Source organism: Lynx rufus, unplaced genomic scaffold (assembly GCF_022079265.1).
Source record: "Lynx rufus isolate CCGP_SWC_20201006 ecotype Redwood Valley unplaced genomic scaffold, mLynRuf1.p SCAF_37, whole genome shotgun sequence".
NCBI classification, from domain to species: domain Eukaryota; kingdom Metazoa; phylum Chordata; class Mammalia; order Carnivora; family Felidae; genus Lynx; species Lynx rufus.
This window is the reverse complement of record NW_025814853.1, coordinates 225,688-244,430: the sequence shown is the minus strand read 5'-3', so window position 1 is coordinate 244,430 and position 18,743 is coordinate 225,688. Positions and strand designations below refer to the sequence as shown.

General features: G+C 56.3%; 1 protein-coding gene across 3 annotated transcripts in view; it reads left to right on the top strand.

The window, feature by feature from the left end:
* Positions 1-18,743, top strand: part of CYTH1 (cytohesin 1) — a 79,026-nt gene that overhangs the window by 45,431 nt on the left and 14,852 nt on the right. For all 3 annotated transcript variants that reach the window (XM_047093940.1, XM_047093939.1, XM_047093937.1), the window contains exons 2-8: positions 12,703-12,785; positions 14,311-14,375; positions 15,923-15,989; positions 16,281-16,399; positions 16,715-16,795; positions 17,203-17,315; positions 18,236-18,384. In XM_047093940.1, the coding sequence (XP_046949896.1) occupies positions 12,703-12,785; positions 14,311-14,375; positions 15,923-15,989; positions 16,281-16,399; positions 16,715-16,795; positions 17,203-17,315; positions 18,236-18,384 (677 nt within the window). The remainder of the gene's footprint in view (positions 1-12,702; positions 12,786-14,310; positions 14,376-15,922; positions 15,990-16,280; positions 16,400-16,714; positions 16,796-17,202; positions 17,316-18,235; positions 18,385-18,743) is intronic.

The window sequence follows — 18,743 nt, the reverse complement described above, 5'->3', positions numbered from 1 at the left end:
CAGCTGCCATGTCACACGGACGGGGGGGGGGGGGGGACGGAGAATCAGGTGCTCTGCGTGCTGGGCCCGGGGCCGCTGCCCAGGTCAGCTGGGACTTGCCGTGCCTCACGCCTCGACACCTAGGATGAGCCCGTGTGGGGCCTGGATGAATTGAAAGATGCTGATTTATCTCCACCTCAGAAGCTGTGGCTCAAGTAAAGTGAGTGCTGCCGCCTTCCCCCGCACGCGTGGTAAAGGGTCACTGGCCGGTTCCGTGCGCCCCGGGCTGCGCTGGCCAAGGGAGAGCAGGAGGGAGGGCAGGACGGAGGGCCAGCCAAGCCGCCAGCACTGCACGGGGGAGCCCTGTGTCAGCCTGCAGTTGCAGCCCTGAGCCGCTAGGGGGCGGCAGAGGACACTCAGTTCTTTGCTCCCGCTTCGGAACCCAGGTTTTTACTGCACTGGACAAACGCCCTGTGTCCCTGTCCCTGTCTCTTCGCGACCGTGAGCGCTGAGAAGCCCGCTCTTTCTTTCTGACGCCCCTCCCCGCCACTTCTCACCGCACCTGAAGTGCTTCTCTCCGGCTCAACAACAGCAGAGTCCAGATGTCCTGGTGTCACATTCAGAGGACACGGTGGGACTCCAGCTTCTCCACACGTTTCCAGAGTGTTCTTTCTCCCCTTTCCCGGTGCCACTGTCACTCTGCCCAGCCTGGAGTGCCCTCTGCTGCCCGGCTCTGGCCTCGGCCCCTTGCGGAATCTTCCGGCAGCCTGGCCGCTGTGTTCACGGGCCCGACCCCACGGCACCTGTTTGCACGTACTCGCTTCTTTTTCCTCCAGAAGGAAGGGGGCTCTTGGGGGGCTGAAAGCATCTCTGAGCGTCTCTGTATCTTCTACAGTAACTAGTAGGGCGCCTTGTTTATGGGTGGTATGGGCTTTTTTTTTTTTTTTTAAGATTGTTGAATTAACAGTCTGAGAAAACCTTTTTTTTTTTTTTTTTTTTTAATTTTCTCTGCTTGTAGATTTCCTGAAATTACTGGCCTTTGAACGGTCTTTTTCTTTGATCACTGTGATTTCATGACCTTGATCATGGGGCTATTTATTTTAGCATCTGTCTTCTTTATTTCTGAGGAGGGCCATGCTGCAGCCTTTCGTTGGTGGCTTTTTCGTCTGACTTCCCGTCCGCTCACTTTGTGGGTCGTTTTGTTTGTGCCGCAATGGACTCTGGTGGCCTCTGCTCCCAGCTGCCCGTGGCCCACATTCAGGCCGAACTTTGTCCAGGTTCACGCGCTGCCGGTGAAGCGGGCTGTAGGTCCTCTGCCTGCACAGCAGGAGGAGTGGGCGGTGGGTGGCAGCGAGCCTTGCACGGGAGGGGAGAGGTCAGGAGCCACCTGCTGTGTGTGTATTTTTGTAAACATCAGTAATGCTGCAAACAAGGGGACGTAGCTGTGGTTGTACATTTACAGCATGAGGTCCATCTGCGCAGATGAAACCCCTGTGGCGGACCCTCGGGGGGGGGGGGGAGGGGTGGCCGGAGTGTGTGGGGGAGGGGTGGCGGTCCGTCTTCGCCTTTGCAGAAAGCTTGTTTCCTTTTGCAGTCTAAAACGAAGAGTTTATAAATAGTTTTCGTGTTTGTTTCTCATAGACTTGCTATGATTCTTGTAGATGAGAACTGCCATTTTGACACAAAAATAAAATGTTCATATGGCTGTTTCTTAAAAGACTCTGCTGGGCTGCAGAGTTGGGATATTTGGGTCGGGTCTGGTGACCCTGTCATGGTGACGAGGAATCCACAGAGAAGGGAACCCACGTTAGTGTGGCGAGGGCTGGGGTGGGGGTGGGGGCGCCTCCTAGCAGAAGTCAGGGGAGGGTGTGGGGATGTTTTTGGGGTTTTTTTTTTCCCCCTCCCTTGTTGTTTACCTGGAGCAGTGGTTTTGCCTTCAGGGGGACATTGGGCAGCGTCTGGAGACCTGTTTGGTTGTCACATCTGGAGGGGGCCGGGGGGGGGGCGCTCCGACGTCCAGTGGGTGCAGGCCAGGGATACAGCCCTGCATCGCCCTGGACACCCCAGGACGGGGAGTGACCCACCCGCCAGGAGGTCAGCAGTGCCGCCGGGGTCAGAGAGCCCTGATCTGTGCTTAAGGTTCCTCTTGCGTCTTTTCTCCTTGCTTGTTTGGCACTTGCTTTTGAGACCTGTGTCTGCCCCTGTGAGTCAAAGGCAGCATTTTCTCCCCGGGTGGCCTGTGCACAGCTGCCCCGGGGTCATCCTGTGTTCTGGTCTGACGTGGAGCCCGCGTCTTGGGGTCCGGGGGTCCGAGTGTGTGTGTTTCATGGTGCTCCTGGGGTGTCCTCGGGCTGTCCGAACTTTGAGAGCTCTCGGGCCGCAGTGATGTGTCCTGTCCCAGCCACTGTCCCCGAATTCAACCTGCCGAACGCCTCCTATCCAGAACGTGCTGGAATGTGAGATTACAGCCTCTGGTGACCGAGTGGGAGGTGACCCCTCCGCCAGGAAGTCCGGCGCGCCCGTGTGGACCCACACGGTCTGGTCGGCGTCACTGCCTGCTCAGGGGGTGCCCTCCGTTTGTCCGCTCGGTGATGAGAGGGCACCTGACGGCAGCGCTGCGTCCTCCCAGGGAAGCAGCCATCAGCCTTCTGCTCCTGGGGAGGGGGGGGGAGGGAAGAGCAAGCGCAGCCTGCCTGCGAGCTGGCGGCGCACCCCTCCCCCAGGAGGCCGCGTGGGGGGTAGTAGGAGGGGCCGGCTGTAATCACATTCATGGAAATACGCCCGCCCGCGAGGAGCCCCCGGCACACGCGCGCCGAGTGGCAGCCAGGCGGCAGCTCCGTGCGGCCATCTCTGTCCAGGCCGGCCTTCCCCGCCGGGACCCGCTCCCTCTCCGCCCTCGGTCTCCGCTTGCTTCTTGGCTTTTGTCTCCTCGCCGCCTCCTCTCCGCTGCTGTCACACATGCCGTGCTCGCTCCGTCCCTCCGTCCGCCCGGGGCTGCGGGAGCTCCCGGGGGCCCGGGACGATGGGGTCGCGGTGCCGGCCCTCCGCGGCCTCTGAAGCGGAAAGCTGCGAGCGGCCCAGGCTCTGACGGGGGCGCTGCCAGGACGCTGGGGCTGCAGGAGAGGGGCTTGCCTCGGGTAAGAGGCCGGACGGGGGGTGCGTGAGTGCATCGCGGGGGTCGCGCCCAGTGTGCGGACCCCGGGCCCCGCTCGGTCACGCCTTGCAGCCGGGCTGGCTTGCGCCGCTGTCTCCGCACGTCTGCCTGTGGTCTCGCGTTCTGCTCCCCCGACCTAGGGTTTTCCACTAGCTCCTTGGGGGCAGGTGTCCAAACCCTCGGCCTGAGATTCAGGAAGAAGCTCATCACCGATGTCGGTGGCCTTCCGGGGTGAGGTGAGAAATGCTAGGACAGCAGGAAGCAGAGGGACGGATTCAGGGCGATTCTGTCCCCTCTGGACCCACCCCGTGAGTTTCTGTTTTATTCTTTGAGTCCAGTGGAGCCGTTCCTGGGTCCGGGTAGCCCTCCTTGCAGGAGTTGGAATTGCACGTTCACTTTGGTCCTCGGGGTCCATTGCAGCTGTTAGACCGGCTGAGAATGTTTGTGCAAAAAATTAAGGGCTTTACAAAGAGGTGGCATCCAAATAGGTTTTAGGAACAGGTAAAGTGAGAGAGAACCGGCTTCCTAAAACCTGCACGGAGCCCCTGTTTTGGACTGAAGGGGTGTGGCAGCGCAGCTGGGCAAGCCCGAGGTCGCCTGCGGCCGGTCCCCTTCCTCAGGAGATGGGGGGGCAAGCCCCGGTGACTCGGGGTGTCTGGGGGGCTCCCCCAGGGCTGAGCGCTCTGCCTCTGTGTCAAGGAGGCCAGTGTGAGAAAACGGTTCTCCCGCTGAGCTGGTGCGGCTCTGCTCCCTGCTCTGTGATCACACCCGGCCTTGCACACGGAGGCTGCACACGGGGAGGTTGGACGTCTGAATGCAGGCGAGAACCTTCTGCAGACCTCCAGCTGGATCCCGTGTTAGCTGCCGGGCTTTAGACAAGGGGGAGGGTTTTAAAACGGTTGTTTGCTAGTTCTTAGCATTTATCGAAAGCAGATGTTGACTTTGTTTTTCTCAAGCAAACTTTTAGGGTACGATTTTATGACTTCGTCCCTTTTCCTGCCTGGAAATTTGACCTCCTTTCCCTTTGGTTGGCTGGGTAGTCTTGGAGTTCTAGGATTTGTTAGATACAATGTGTCAATTCCCTTTAGTGTGTAAGGTAAATGGTAGAATAGCTTGTTTTTTCCCAGGGCGGTTTATGGGGCTGTGTGTGTTTTGTTTTTTAAGATTTTATGTTTAAGTAATCTCCACACCCAGCGTGGGGCTCAAACTCACAACGCCAGCACCTAGAGTTGCACGCTCCTCCGACTGAACCAGCCAGGTGTCTGTGGGGCTGCTCAATACACGTTCTGTCATCGGAGAAGGGCGGTGATGATGACAGGCCCATTCGTGGGGCAGGGTGAGGTGGTGGCTTGCCCAAGGTCACAGAACTAATTAGGTGAGGAAAACCCCCAGCAAGTGTCCCCTCCCACCCCAAGCCCAGATAGCTTCTCTTCGGAACTAAGGAGGCTTGAGTCATTAGGGCAGTGGTTAGATGAGCCGACCGGGGTGGGAGCAGAGTTTTTCTTAAAGATGCGAATATGGGGGCGCCTGGGTGGCTCAGTCGGTTGAGCGCCCGACTTCGGCTCGGGTCATGATCTCGCGGTCTGTGAGTCCGAGTCCCGCGTCGGGCTCTGTGCTGACAGCTCGGAGCCTGGAGCCTGCTTTGGATTCTGTGTCTCCCTCTCTCTCTGCCCCTCCCCTGCTCGTGCTGTGTCCCTCTCTCTCTCAAAAATAAACAAACATTAAAAAAAATCCAAACTCTGTTATCAAGATGCAGAATATGGTTATAAAATCATTAACGTATCTGCTCTTCTCCTAGTCTGTTAGCAGGTGCCTCGGGCCTCTCTGTGCTGAGTATCAGTTATGTTAGCCACACGCTAGTTTAACTCTTTTCCGTCCATGTCGTGTATGCACATTCCTTCAAAATCTCCTAGGCCGTGAGTTGGCAGTGAGACACTTTTAAATCACTCTACACAAAAGTGAAGTCATGAGTCAGTCGTGGCAGACGAGCACAGTAAGCAGAAACGAGGGAGTCGGGATATTGCTGTTAACTTTTTGTGTGTTTATTTTTAATCACGGTACGATGCACACAAAATAACATCTATCATTGTAAGTGTAGGGTCCAGCTCGCATCGTTGTGTGAGCAGTGTTCAGAAGTTTTCCGTCTCGTGAAACTGAAACTCTGTCCCCAGCAGCACCACGGCCCCCTGCCCCCTGCCCCCTGCCCCCTGCATTCTCCTGTCTGTCTCTGTGGATTTGGCTGCTCTAGGGACCTCACAGAAGTGGGATCCTCCAGCACGCGCGACTGGCTGACCTCACCGAGCGTGCTGCCCTCAAGGTCCACCCACGTTGGGGCAGGTGTCAGAATTCCCTTGCTTTTGGAGGTGACAATGCAGTGTCCGCTTTTACAAAGGATTGCCGTGGTTTCGACTTGCAGGGAGGAAAGCCCTCGGTTTTCTCAAGTTGGCAGACTTCCTGTGAAGGTGTGACGTGATCACGTGTGCTGTTGGCTCGCGGGTGCCCACGGGTTCCCGGCTTCAGTCACGTCCGTGTGCTCCGTCCGTCTGTGCCCCCCTCCCTCCCCGCCCCTTGCCCTCTGATCCCCGTCCTGAGGCCTATCTGTAAAGTTGAGGCTCTCAGTGAAATCCCTTCATCATTACAGCTGTCTGTGGTCCGGATCTCCGCGTGGTGCCCGGTCCCTGGGTCGTGCTGCCATTTTGGCTTGTGTTCTCCCCGTCTTAGATCTGATCCCAGGGGTTTCTCGTGTCAGCTTGGAATTGAGAGTTTTGTGAAAGTTGGCTACACGTCCATCTCCGATGCCTGAGTTCTTTCTCGTCTTTTGAACTCTTCACACTGCAAGTCTCGGGGATTTCCGGGGAGACCGGGTGACTCACCCCCGTCGGGTGGGGCCGCGTGAAGCGTCCAGCTGGGACGGTCTGCACAGGTGTGGGGGCTGTGAGCACCGGCCCTCTGGCCTTGGGTCTGTGGCGGGGAGAGAATCTGCCTTCCTCCCACGGACAGTTCCCCGGATTGGCACCCGTGAACCCCAAAGCTGTTGGTAGATAGCTGTGCTCTCTCTAGAGCTGGCAGCAGCTTCCAGAGGGTGTAAGGAAGCTTGATGCTTCACTTTGCTGCTGCCGCTGCTGCTGCTTTAGGTGGGGCTTACGTAGGTTTCTGAGGCTGTGTGTTTTTTGTGTTTCATAAAACGTACAGGTCGGTAAAGGGTTTGGCTTGGGTTAGCTGGGGTTCCTCAGGTGCTGGTGCTCTCTGGAGGGCGGGGTTGTGTCCGGACACAACGTTGCGCTCCCCTGGCTTGGGGGCGGGGTGGGGGCGGATTGGACCAGGGTGTTTTCTCCTGTCTGTTTACCTTCTCCACACTTGGGGGGAAGGGAAGCGCCTTTCTAGACTCTTGGCTTTGCTTAAAACATTTCCCTGCTGTGCTGGTTTAAATTTGGACCCTTCTGAGCCACCGAAAGGCAGGGGCTGTATATAAGATGGGTGAAGATTAGGATTGGAAAAAGAAGACAAGTGCTGTGCTTTGCAGGCGGGCAGAGGGAGCTGGCGTAGCCGGGGGGCCTGTGAAAGCACATCTTTAGCGCCCCGGGGATGTAGGACAGGGTCCTCCACTTGGGTGGGCGGCTGCCGGCACTCCTGCTGAGCAGGGACTGCCGTCTGAAGAGCTGCCTTTTCTGTTGAACTTCATGGCGGATGGCCGGGCACCTGCTCGCGGCCGCGGCTGGCTGCGGAGCGGGGGAGCGGGGGAGCGGTGGCTGCGCCATGTGCGTATCGATGGGAGCTGTCCCTTTAAGACAGTCCTCCTTTGTGTATGCTGGTTGGAGCGCATTTCAGCTCAGGGGCTCTGCCTGCTGGTAAAATCTGCAGAGCAACATTGAAATAAAGAAATAAATGGAAGCTACCCTTGTGTGGCTTTTCTGTTCACAGCTGAGCACAATGGCCCCTTGTTGTTGTGGGCACTTTAATCCCCTTGGTTCAACTGGAACCCTGCGAGGGACTGGGGAGGGCCCATCCTGGACCGGTCCCCCTGCTGTAAGGGGGACACCTTGTCAATTAACCTTTGCGGGAATCATTCCCGAGGCCCCCAGACCCCCAGGCGCTCTGCTCCCCGCCTTTTGTGCCTCCCTGGTTGCCCTTCTTTTCAAGAGGAGGGGGCTCAGCCGCCTTCCTGGCACAGAAGCGTGGCTGCAGCACGTGGCAGTCGGGGGAGGGAGGAGTTGTTTGTTGCTCTGCCATCTGGCCCATCAGCCGATCTTTTACAGTTTAACCCTCATGGCTTCGAGGGAAAGCCACGGTGTGGATACATGCCCTTCGGGGGGCCCATGCTGCTTTTCCAGCAACGCTGGGTTCGGGGTGCATGTGGCTGTAAGCGGCCTGCTGGACCCGGGGGGCGGGGGTGGGGTGGGCTGGGTCACTCACCCCTTGGGCTCCCCAGCCACGGTTTCTATTCTTCTTGCTGTTAAGTGACACGAAGCATTTTCCCCGTGGCATCTGTTTTCCTCGTGGGCAACGTGGGGGTGAAGGCTTGTACTGAACGGGGCGTGTTACCTTGATGAGAGGCTAAGTGCAGGTGGTCCGTTTTCTTAAGTGCTGGGGTTTTCCTTGCCTCGGGAACAATCGCACGAGCATGATGAGATCTGAAGCTGCCCTCCTTTAGAAAGAAAAGTTCTCGGAAGATTTGCCGAACCAGAAGGGAAGCAGTGCTGTGATTTAAGGTGGCTGAGTGTGGGATGCAGGGGGGCTTAGAGAGCCTGTGGTTAATGTCAGGAGACGGCATCGGAGTACATGTGAACAAACGTCTTGTTCATTCTCACTGCAAATTAGCCAGAAGCTGCTTCCTTGTGACCACCAGGACACGGAAGGCCCGTCTTTCCTGGTAACGTAGATTAACGTTTTTTTCATCTTAAAAATGCAGTAGCACCTACGTGTATTTTTTTTTTTAAGCGAGTGTTCAGGAGCCCTTGCCCCCCCCCCCCCTTCCCAGACCCATTCCCCAGAAGCAGCCGCTAGTAATTAACTTTTTCTGGCTTTCAGCGACCGGTAGGTGCTGCCACATGCATATTAATACTCTCATCCCGCTGACTATTTTATCAGCGTCAGAGATGGTCTCTTGACCTCTCTCACCGTGTGTCCTCTTCCTCTTCACTCTCCCCCGTCCCATTTGTTGGTTCCTTTATTTTCACCTTTGGGACTTCCATTCACACGTTTCCGACGTCATTTTCTTGTTCCCGACTTTGTAGGTCTGTTGCTGCTTTTTGTAAGCAGGTGCCTGGCGCCCTCCTTGCCTTTCCGTTCGCCCCTCCCCCGGCCTCCGCTGCAGGTACCGCGTGATTTCCATTAGCCTTTGTGCTGTGTGTGCAGGCCGGCTCCGCAAGGTGACGGCGGATACGCCGCACCGTCGCGAGGATGTTCCTGCGGCTCGGCCCGGAGCCCGCGTGTGCTCTGCTGGGCTCCCCCCTCGGGAGCCGGTCCCAGCGCCCAGGTCCAGTGGACTCCCCTTACCTTCCGCTGCCTGCCGCCAGCCGTGGCTGCCTCGTGATTCCCCTTGGGTGTCGTTTTCTCTGTTTCCAGTGATCGTCCTGGTGCTGTGGAGGGAAGGCCCAGGACCCCTCCCTTGCCTTCCCATTGCTTCTCTGGGGTGCGGCTCTCGCAGCCCGTCATCGGTCTCCTGTTCTGATCCGGTCATTCTGTCCATGCGTGTGGGGGTGTGTGCTCCCGAGGGAGCCCCATCCTTGTGAACACGTTTTCCTCCTCCTGAGGGAGCACGGGGGGACAAACGTGGAGTCCTCCTGTGTCTGAAATGATTCTATTTTGCCCTCCCAGTTGACTGAGAATTCCAGGGTCAAAGTGGTTCCCGTGTGGACCCTTGAAAGCCCTTCCCGTCTCCCAGGGTCCAGCACGAACCAGCCACACCTTCCTTTCCCTTCCTGCTCACGGAGGTTCTAGGATCCTCTTTAATCCTCCAATTCTTGAATTTGTTTTCCAACTTCTGAACGTTTACAACATATGTTTCTCTGTGGGATTTGTAAAGACCTCAGGACACTGAGTCCGTTTCTGCTGCTGTTTTCAAGTGCTTTGACTCTTTATTCTGCGGGAGTACCTCACCTTTATCTTGTAATCCTTTTCTGGCGGGGGGACAAAAATACGTTTATTTTCTAGGAGTGTGTTCTTTCGTTGTCCCTCTTTCAGGGTCTTCTGTTCTTTTCAAGTTTTCTTTTGTTCCGCTCCAGGGTGGGCTTTTGCTGTTTCTTGTTCGGGCCATGGGCCCCGCTGCCTCCGTGGGTGCAGGAAAGACACGGGGCAGGTTCGATGGGAGCTCGGCGTGTGGGGTGGGCCTCGTGTGCAGCGGTGGGGGGGGGGGTGCTGCTTCAGGCCGGCTGGGCACGGCCCTACTTTGCTGTAGGACAGCACCCGGGTCCCCCAGCCTAGCTGCTGGCCCAGTTCTCCTGTTTTGCCTCGGGCGGATACGTGTGCAAGATCTTCGGTGTGCGGGGTGCTGTGGACGTGGCAGTGGTGGGCACACGCGGAGTAGGCCTTCCAGAAGGGGTCGGCACTCTGCTTGCTCTGTCCCAGAAGTTTGTTGAAAGCTCTTCTGCCAGTGGCCCCTCTCCCCGTAGTCTTTGATGTTGTAGGTTTATAGCTTTGTAAAAATGCCTTTACTGCTTCTAAAATAGTACCTTGGAAGGGGGAGGGCCAGCAGCACATTCTGAATTTAGAGCACAGAAACTAGACGGTGGCCTTCTAGAGAAACGGTCGTGTGTGAGCGTTCACCCAGAACGGCTGGGTGCTGAGGTTCTGGAAACAGAGCAGCCACAGAGAGTTTCCATGTGGAAGGAGAAAAATCGGTTTCTCGGGACGCGTAGCGCTCTTGAGATATAAATTTTCTACACGATGGTTCTGGTTTTCGTCAGCCTCATTCTGAGGACTTAGTCTTGCCTCCGCCTGGGCAGGGACTCGCTGATCTGATTAAGCCGTCTCTGGCTTCAAAATCAAAGCCTAATGATTCTCCCCCATGGAACGGCTATTAAAAACGAACTGTTGCCTCAAATTTTCAAAACCTCTTATGTTAGAACGAATGTTTGTGTTCCAGGACCTCCGGAAATTGTTTCTTAAAGGGACCTTCCGGTCCTCGTGGATTAGAAAATCTGCTCTGTGAAATCCAGAAACGTTAGCGTGAACTCCTTTAAAGCCTGCTTTTCTCTGGAAGGGAGGATCTGTGTTTCGCCTTTTGTGTGGTCTCTCAAAGTAGGGTTGGCTCTGACTAGAGCTGATCTGTGACTCACAGGGGAGCACTCCCTCGGGGCTCTCAGGGACACAGCGAGGCCACTCCTGGAAGGTGACCCAGGCTGGATTTCGGGGGTCCACTGGAATCCTGCAGCCTCTAGCGTTAGTGGGACCCCGTGCATTAGTTCTGCTGTGACCTCACGGCCACCGTTAAGAAAACGAAGGGTAAAATGATGGTGTCAGTGGGCTTCGCATGGGGAAGGCATGGTTTTGATATCGTCGTGTGTGGAGAAGATCGGGTCGTGATGGCAAGTGCATTTTTCAGTGCGTCTTGGGGAAGTTTAAAATTTGGGCACTTCTGGACAAGGGTGGGGGAAAGCTGGGTAGAAAAACGAAAAGCCAGCTTACCTGATGGAGCTAAGTACCTGTGCTGTGGGTATCGTTGTTGTGTGTGTTGCTTCTACTCTCTTGTGTTGTCTTCCGTGATTTTCATGAAACGTTTTGGGAAGGGAACTGGCCCCTGCGTGCCGTATTCGGTGTCACAGTTCGAAAGAGAGTCGTGGGTCCTACGCTTTCAAGCAGGGCTGCTCTTCCAGCTCCGTGCTGTCCGGGAGAAACATATACGCCGTAGGGGCACCTGGGTGGCTCGGTCGGTTAAGCTCCGACTCTCGGTTTTGGCTCAGGTCACGGTCGCGCTGACTGTGCGGAGCCTGCTGGGGAGTCTCTCTCTCCCTCTCTTTCTGCCCCTTCCCGGCTTATGCTTGACTCACTCCTGCTCTCTTTCTCTCTGTCAAAATAAATAAATGAACATTAAGCACAAAAAGAAACGTAATATGAGCTGCGTATGCAGCGTTACTTTCTAGTAGCCCACGTGAGAGCCACTTAGAATCATCTTTTATTTATCAAGTTACGAGTTCAGTGTGTAATTGACATCAGCCGTTTTCAGAGAGATCTTTCCCTCTCTGTGTAAAGTCTATGCCCACCGTCCATCTCAGACTGGTCCAGTCACATCTCAGGTGCTTCGTAGCCACGTGTGGCCATGGCTCCTGTACCACGTGGTGTGGCTCTGACGCGTTTCGGCGCCTGCGTGAGTATGCAGGCATCTGAGCGCTGGCGCCTGCATCAGGCCACAGGGGGGCCTTTCGCTCTTGTCCCAAAGGAAGCAGAGGCCACCACCTTCCAGCTCCCACTAAACGCCAGGCGGGGCGCGAGGCACTCTCTCTCTTGGACTCCGTGCGTGCGGCAGCCCGATGAAGCGGGTGAGGGTGTGCGCCTGCTTTGCTGGTGATAGCGTGTGGCCCGAACAGGCCACGTGACTTGTGTAAAGCGACCCTAATTGGCGTGTGGTGGGCTGGCGCCGGGATCTGAGCCCAGGTTTTCCCGCTGCCAGTGCTCGTTTTCCCCACGGACCGTGTGGCTTTCCGCAGCACCTTCAGAAGGGTCACCTGCGGGCTTCCATCCCGCATCCCTGTGCTTACGGGCGAGGAGAGGCGGGCTCAGAGGAAGAGGTGCTTCGTGGGGAGAACTGTGCCTGTGAATTCGGTACTTTGTTCTCAGGATGAGAGCTTATTGAAACATCTTCAAACAGGAGCGCCTGGGTGGCTCAGTCGGTGGAGCCTCTGACTCTTGGTTTCATCCCGGGTCATGATCTCACGGTTCTTGGGATCGAGCCCCACATTGGTCCCTGCGCCGACAGCACAGAGCCTGCTTGGGATTCTCTCTCTCCTTTTCTCTCTCCAAATAAGTCTAAAAACACCATACTCAACCGGAAGGGCATAAAGCGGCGAGAAAAGTCTCCGTGACCCAGTCCTCAGAGTTAAGCACTCCGTGGGGGGTATATCCTTCTAGATTTTTTTCCTCTGTACGTGTGTAATCCGTCCCCTCCCCCTCCAGCAATGGCACCGAAGCGTTCACGTGGTTTCGCAGCAGCTGCCCCCCCCCCACTTAAGGGTGTCCCAAAAGTGGTTTGGGGTTCGGGGTGGGCCCGGCGAGGGGGCCGAAGCCTCGAGAGGCTGGCTCACCGGGGCCTGACGTGCCCCCGCTGTAAGGGCTGAAGGTGGCCGGGGCTCGGCTGACAGTCCTCTCATCCCTGGCCAACCTCATCTGACCTCAGGCCGCCTTTTCCCTCTCGTTTCCATGGCAAGTGCTCATGGAGCAGAGCGGCTCTCTCATCGGGGTGCTCTCTTCCTTTGGTGAAGCCGGTGAACGAACGAATGGCAGCCAGAGCTGTCCCCGTTTCCAAAACGGGCTTCTCGCTGCTGCCGTGGTGTCCTTGTCCTTTTGTGGTCTCTGGAGTCTGTTTATTTTTGGTGACAAAGCTTTCTTAGTAACATTTCCCTCCTTTCTTGTAGTTCCCAGTGACCTGACAGCAGAGGAGCGTCAGGAGCTGGAGAACATCCGGCGGAGAAAGCAGGAGCTGCTGGCCGACATTCAGGTAGGCGGTGCCAGCAGTGACACGTGCGGTGTGACAGGTGTCCTTCCCAGAGCCTCCTCACCAGGTGTCGGGAGTTGACCCGCCCCCACCGGCCCGGGGCCGAGCCTCGTTACTGACGGTCACTTTGGTTCCGCCCGTGAGAAAGTAGACTCTTCGAGGGGTTGGGAAGGCCCCGCCCGGCCGGTCCGCCGTCCTAGGTGACCCCCAAGTGGAGCCCGCGCTGCCGCGTGGGGTGTGGGTGAGGCTCAGGTGCTTGGAACACCGACCTCAGGTCAGGCCCGGACCCGCGTCTGGTTCTGGCGCTGCCTCTTTCTGGAGGAGTGACTCAGACACAAGGATCCGGGCTCTTTGAACTTGACAACGAAGATGCGGTTGATAGGTTGCCGTGAGGGTTGAATGAGGTCCTGCTCACCCGGGACTTAGCGTGGCTGCGGGTCCCTAGGAGACGCCTAGGCAGCCATGGCTGCTTCACCAGAGTGTTTCCAAGCTCCTTGGTGTAACCGCCACGCTTTGTAGAAGTAAGTCGTAGGGGCGCCTGGGTGGCTCAGTCGGTTAAGCGGCCGACTTCAGCTCAGGTCATGATCTCACGGTCCGTGAGTTCGAGCCCCGCGTCGGGCTCTGTGCTGACAGCTCAGGGCCTGGATCCCGTTTCAGATTCTGTGTCTCCCTCTCTCTCTGACCCTCCCCTGCTCATGCTGTGTCTCTCTCTGTCTCAAAAATAAATAAACGTTAAAAAAAAAATTAAAAAAAAAAAAAAAGAAGTCATAGAAGCCATTGGTTGGGCTCCTTTAGCCCTCGGGGCAGGGAGCTCGGGAGAGGGGAGGGCGGGGAGGGGACACACCCTGTGACCCCAGAGCTGCCCAGTATGGAGAGGAAAGACTTGCTCACGGTGTCGGTTTCAGTATCTTTGATCATCTGTGCAAATTCTCGGATTCCTGTTTCACTGATAAATGCCAGGAAGTCTGAGCAGACATTCACTCAGAGCCCCCTTCACCGCGCCTGTCCAGCCCGTCCAGTCCGTCCAGTCCGTCCAGTCCGAGGGTCTGCTTGCCTGCCTTGCAAAGGCCGGAGCGTGGGACGGACGATCCCCCTGCCGGCCGCTTGGCGGCAGTGTCGGCCCGGGCCAAGCACCCCCGGCCCCGCAGCCTGGGCGTTTGGGCAGCTGTCCCAACACCTGCTGGGCTCCGAGAGGCTGTCTCCGGGCTGCCGTGTCTCAGTGGGAAGGCTGTGTTTTGCACAGTGCACACGACTAGAAGTTCTGTCCTAGACCGTGAGCTCCTCGAGGTCAAGGGCCGTCTTGCTCACCTTTGGTTCCCTGGAACACTTCCTTCCTGGCAGGAGCGCCATAAATATTTGTCGAATAGATGAACTTCCCACTGTCTGTTTCCACGTTAAGGTTTTTTTTTTTGTTTTTTTTCTGGTTTGTCTTTATTTCGTTTTGGTTTATTTGCTCTCGTTTTGGTTGGGGGGAGTTCTAGGAGATATGCCAGGCCCTCCTGGTAATTCCGGGCTGTCTGTTTTGTAGAGGCTGAAGGATGAGATAGCAGACGTGGCTAATGAAATCGAAACCCTGGGATCCACAGAAGAAAGGTGAGTCTGTCCGGCCCCTGCTTGCGGCACACGGACGGAGAAAGTGCACTTTCTGTCCTCGGTCCTCAGCAAGCACACGCACCCCCTGGGGTCCTTCAGTGCGGGGGCTCTGACCATGGGGGCTTTCCACATCATTGCAGGGTGCAGGGCTGGAGCCAGAGAACCCCGAAGGCCCCCAAAGCCTGAAATAGCCCTTAAATGACTGTGGTCACTGTCGTCTCTTCCCTCGTTGTCCGTGGTGTTTGCATTTTAGAGTTTGTTTTCCCTTTGTGCCAAGGAAAAGCTTAACGCTGCCCGCACCATTTCCAAGGAGGAGAACGCGTAAACAGGACATTATAGCGCCACACAAGGAGCGTTTGCAGGTTAACCACGTGAAGCGTCAGTGACTCCAGAGTTTAATTTTGAATGGGGTTCCCAGACCGTTTTCTAAGTACTTAATGCGATAATGGGGATGTTTCTAACTCACTACACGTCTGTATTTTTCTAAGCCTAAGTCCCCTGTCTGGCTTCCTAAGACCATCTGATTTTGTTATTTTAAGCGGGTGTGGGAGGTGCCATTAGAGATTAGTGTAACCCACGTTCTGCAGAAAGTGGCCAGCTCATCACTTTCAGGCCCCGTGTTGTCACTTTGGGATTATAACCTTCTTACTTGCCATTACAAAAATTTGTAGCTTTAAAGCAGCGGATAAATTAGGGTTCGTCAAAATTTAAAGCTTGTGCTCTTAAAGATGCTGTGAAAAGAAACGACTAGGTAAGCCACAGACCAGGAGAAACATTTGCAATACGCGTGTCTGAAATAGGATTTGCCTCTAGAATGTGTATGTGGAACACGTGCTAATCAGTAACGAGAAGACGGCCCCGATGAGAGTGGGCCGGGGGTCCCTGGTGTCGGCGAGCGCTGGGGATAGAGTCGCGTGGCCGTGGGGAGACGGCGTGGCACTTTCTTGTAACGTGAGGCTGATGCCCGTGCCGTGGCCGGCAGGTCAGCGCCCCGCTGTTCATTCGAGGGAGATGAACGCGTGCGCAGAAAAAGGCATGTGTGGGAGTGCTTCCTGCGCTCTGACGTCACACGGTGCCAACGGGAGGCGGCTGCAGGCCACGGGCCTTTGTCCCGTGGGCAAAGGGACGGGCGGAGGGAGGTAACGCATGATGAGCTCACACAGCACACCCTTGCTGGTGGTGAAAATGTTCTACAGCTGGTTATGGTGATGGTTGCACGGCCTCGTGAGCTTACGAGAAGTCGTTCGAATGTACGGTTAAGATGGGTTTATCGTATGATATGTACACGCGACCTTAATGAAGTTTCTTTAAAAGTCACGTTAAAAAAAAGGAAACGGGTGGGGTAGGAGGAACAAATGAACGTGGCATCAGGGTCAGGATTCCAGCCGACCTGCCGCGCTGAGACCTACGTAGGCCCGTGCTTCCCTGGGTAGGGTTTTCAGAAATCCCTGTGAGCCGGCGGACGGATGCAGGTGGGGACGATGGCGGTCCCTCAGAACTTCCCGACCGCCTGGCGCACCAACATGGCCGTGCTGGTTGTTTTTCAGGAAGAACATGCAGAGGAACAAGCAGGTGGCCATGGGCAGGAAGAAGTTTAACATGGACCCTAAAAAGGTAAGGTGCTGCCGGAGCCCTCGGGCTCTACGACGGGGTCTCTGCGGCGCTCGGTAGAGTTCCGCGGCGCCCGTCCCAGCTCCCTGCCCTTCTGTAGAGCACGCGTCACGCGGTCCGCGCTAAGCCGTGGCTCCTCAGGGGGCTTCCCCGACCCCGTGTGTCAGCCGCTGAGTACTTATTAGACACTTCCCGTGTGTCCAGAGTGCCCACACCCGCTCTTGTCTGCCCTTCCGCCTCCTTTCTGGATGTTTCCTGGGTGAGCGTCATTGGCGTCTGTGCTGCCTTTTCTAGGGGATCCAGTTCTTGATAGAGAACGACCTGCTGAAGAACGCTTGCGAGGACCTCGCCCAGTTCTTGTACAAAGGGGAAGGCCTCAACAAGACAGCCATTGGTGACTACCTGGGGGAGAGGTAAGGCCTGGAGAGACACCTGTGGCAGAGTGGGTTGGTCAGGAGTTCCGGGAGGCTCTGAGCCCTTGAAGAGAGTCTTGTCCTACGGCAGCAGTAGCCACACTGGCACTGAGAGGGTTCTTCTGGGGAATGGTGGCTGGCGTCGCGGAGGCGTGGGGACAGAGGGACGTGGCTCCTTCCTTGCCGTGTGTGCGGAGCCCGCGGGACCGTGGCACTCAGCATGGAACACTGCCTGGCTGGGGACGGCCTGATTCTCAGAGTCGGTGTCTGACTTCCGCCCCCCCCCCCCCCCGCATCTTTTGTTTCTCTTGATAGAGACGAGTTTAATATCCAGGTTCTTCATGCGTTTGTGGAGTTACATGAGTTCACTGACCTTAACCTTGTCCAAGCGTTACGGTGAGTGAGTTTGAGGAGGGCACCCCAGAAGGTGGGAGGGGCACAGAGAGAGGGAGACACAGAATCGGAAGCAGATTCCAGGCTCTGAGCTGTCAGCACAGAGCCCAGCGCGGGGCTCGAACCCACGAACTGTGAGATCGTGACCGGAGCTGGAGTCGGACGCTTACGCGATTGAGCCACCCAGGCGCCCCGTGAATTTTTTTCTAATTTTCGGCTTGGAAAACCCTTTGATTCCCCGTCTTAGAGTAGGAAGTCAGTAGTTGCCGCACTTCAGAAGCCAGCAGCCAGCAGGTTTCCCTTCATCCCTCGGGATTCAAATCCACGGGGAGTGTTAACAGCCGTACCTGCGGAAGGTGGGGGTCTCCCCGGGCCCCAGCCCAGTGACACAGCCCGTCCTCACCACTCAGGCAGTTCCTGTGGAGCTTCCGGCTGCCAGGAGAGGCCCAGAAGATCGACCGGATGATGGAGGCGTTCGCCCAGCGATACTGCCGGTGCAATAACGGCGTGTTCCAGTCCACAGGTAGGGCAGTCCCGCTCCCCGGTGCTGACCGCCATTTTGCACGAGACCCTTCCTCGGCTCTGGACAGTTCCCAAAACAAAAGGTTCACGCCCGGAACATGGATTTAGACGTTGGCCACGATAGTGAGAAGTTGGAAAGGATCCAAAAGTCCAGGGAGGAGGGATGAGGGGGTGGGAATCTACGTCGTAGTGTCTGTGAGTGAGGCCACGTGCTGCAACCACTAAAAATCACGTTCTTCATCTCCGTGGCTGGCTTATCTTGTAACTAGAAGTTCGAAAAGCGCAGCATAGGAACTCCAGTCAATACCACCGTGATCCCGCTGTGGTGACAGGCGGGAGTAACGTGCAGTGTGCCGTGCGCCCGAAACTACTGGAACGCTGTGTGTCCGCTCTGCTTCGGTGTGAAAAAAAGAATTAAAAAAAATTATGTGTACAGAAAGAGGTTTTATTGCCCCGAGAGAATGCTAAAGGTTAGCAAGATGGCAGGATTCAAAACAGCGTGTCTGTTCCGATTCCAGTTCCGTCAGGAGGATGCGTCCTGAGGTACGTTAGTCACGTGCTGCCGGTGGGCACGTCCGTTCGTTCGTGTGATGGAGGAAATAAGTTGTTACCGGGTGGTGGCATCATAGGTGTTCTGTGTTCTCTTTCTTCTACGTTGTGCTGTTTTTCGGGTTGTCTGCGGAGTACCCGCTCTCCTTTAGCGATCTGAAAAATAATCCCCTTTAAGGCCTGAACAGTCGCCGCGCCGTTTTGTGTCCCGCCCTCTTTGGTTAGTGGTATGTAACTTTCAGTTAGAGGGCGTCCGGGCATGTGGATTGGTCTCGTTCTTTCGAGAGCACATCTTGTGTTCTTGATCTCGTTGGGTATTTCTTGTTCCCTCAGGTGGGATGTTTCTGATCGTTTGTTTGCTTTTCTCTTTAGACACTTGTTACGTCCTCTCGTTCGCCATCATCATGTTGAACACCAGCCTGCACAACCCCAACGTCAAAGACAAGCCCACCGTGGAGAGGTTCATCGCCATGAATCGCGGCATCAACGACGGAGGAGATCTGCCCGAGGAGCTGCTCCGGGTGAGCGCGCTCTGACCGGGAGACGGGGACGGGGACAGGAGAAAGGCCTGTCGCTCAAGTGTGTGAATTCCGTGAAGGCGCGGGCAGTGTGGCCGGCCGGGGGGCTCGCTGGGGGACAGGGCAGTGGTTTAGGAGTCTGAATCTCAAAGCGCGAGTGCAAGTCCGGCTACTTTCCTTTCTTTCTTAATTATCCACTAGGCACTTTATTTATTTTGTCCCTGGGAGCCGCCTGAAGGCAGCACTGGTCACGCTCTGCTGTTCTTGGTGCCTAACAGATGTGTGGCCCGTAACGTGCTTATTGCGTGAATGAAGAGAAAGGGGAGGGGGAAGATCCTTCTAGAACCAGAGACATGCAGTGT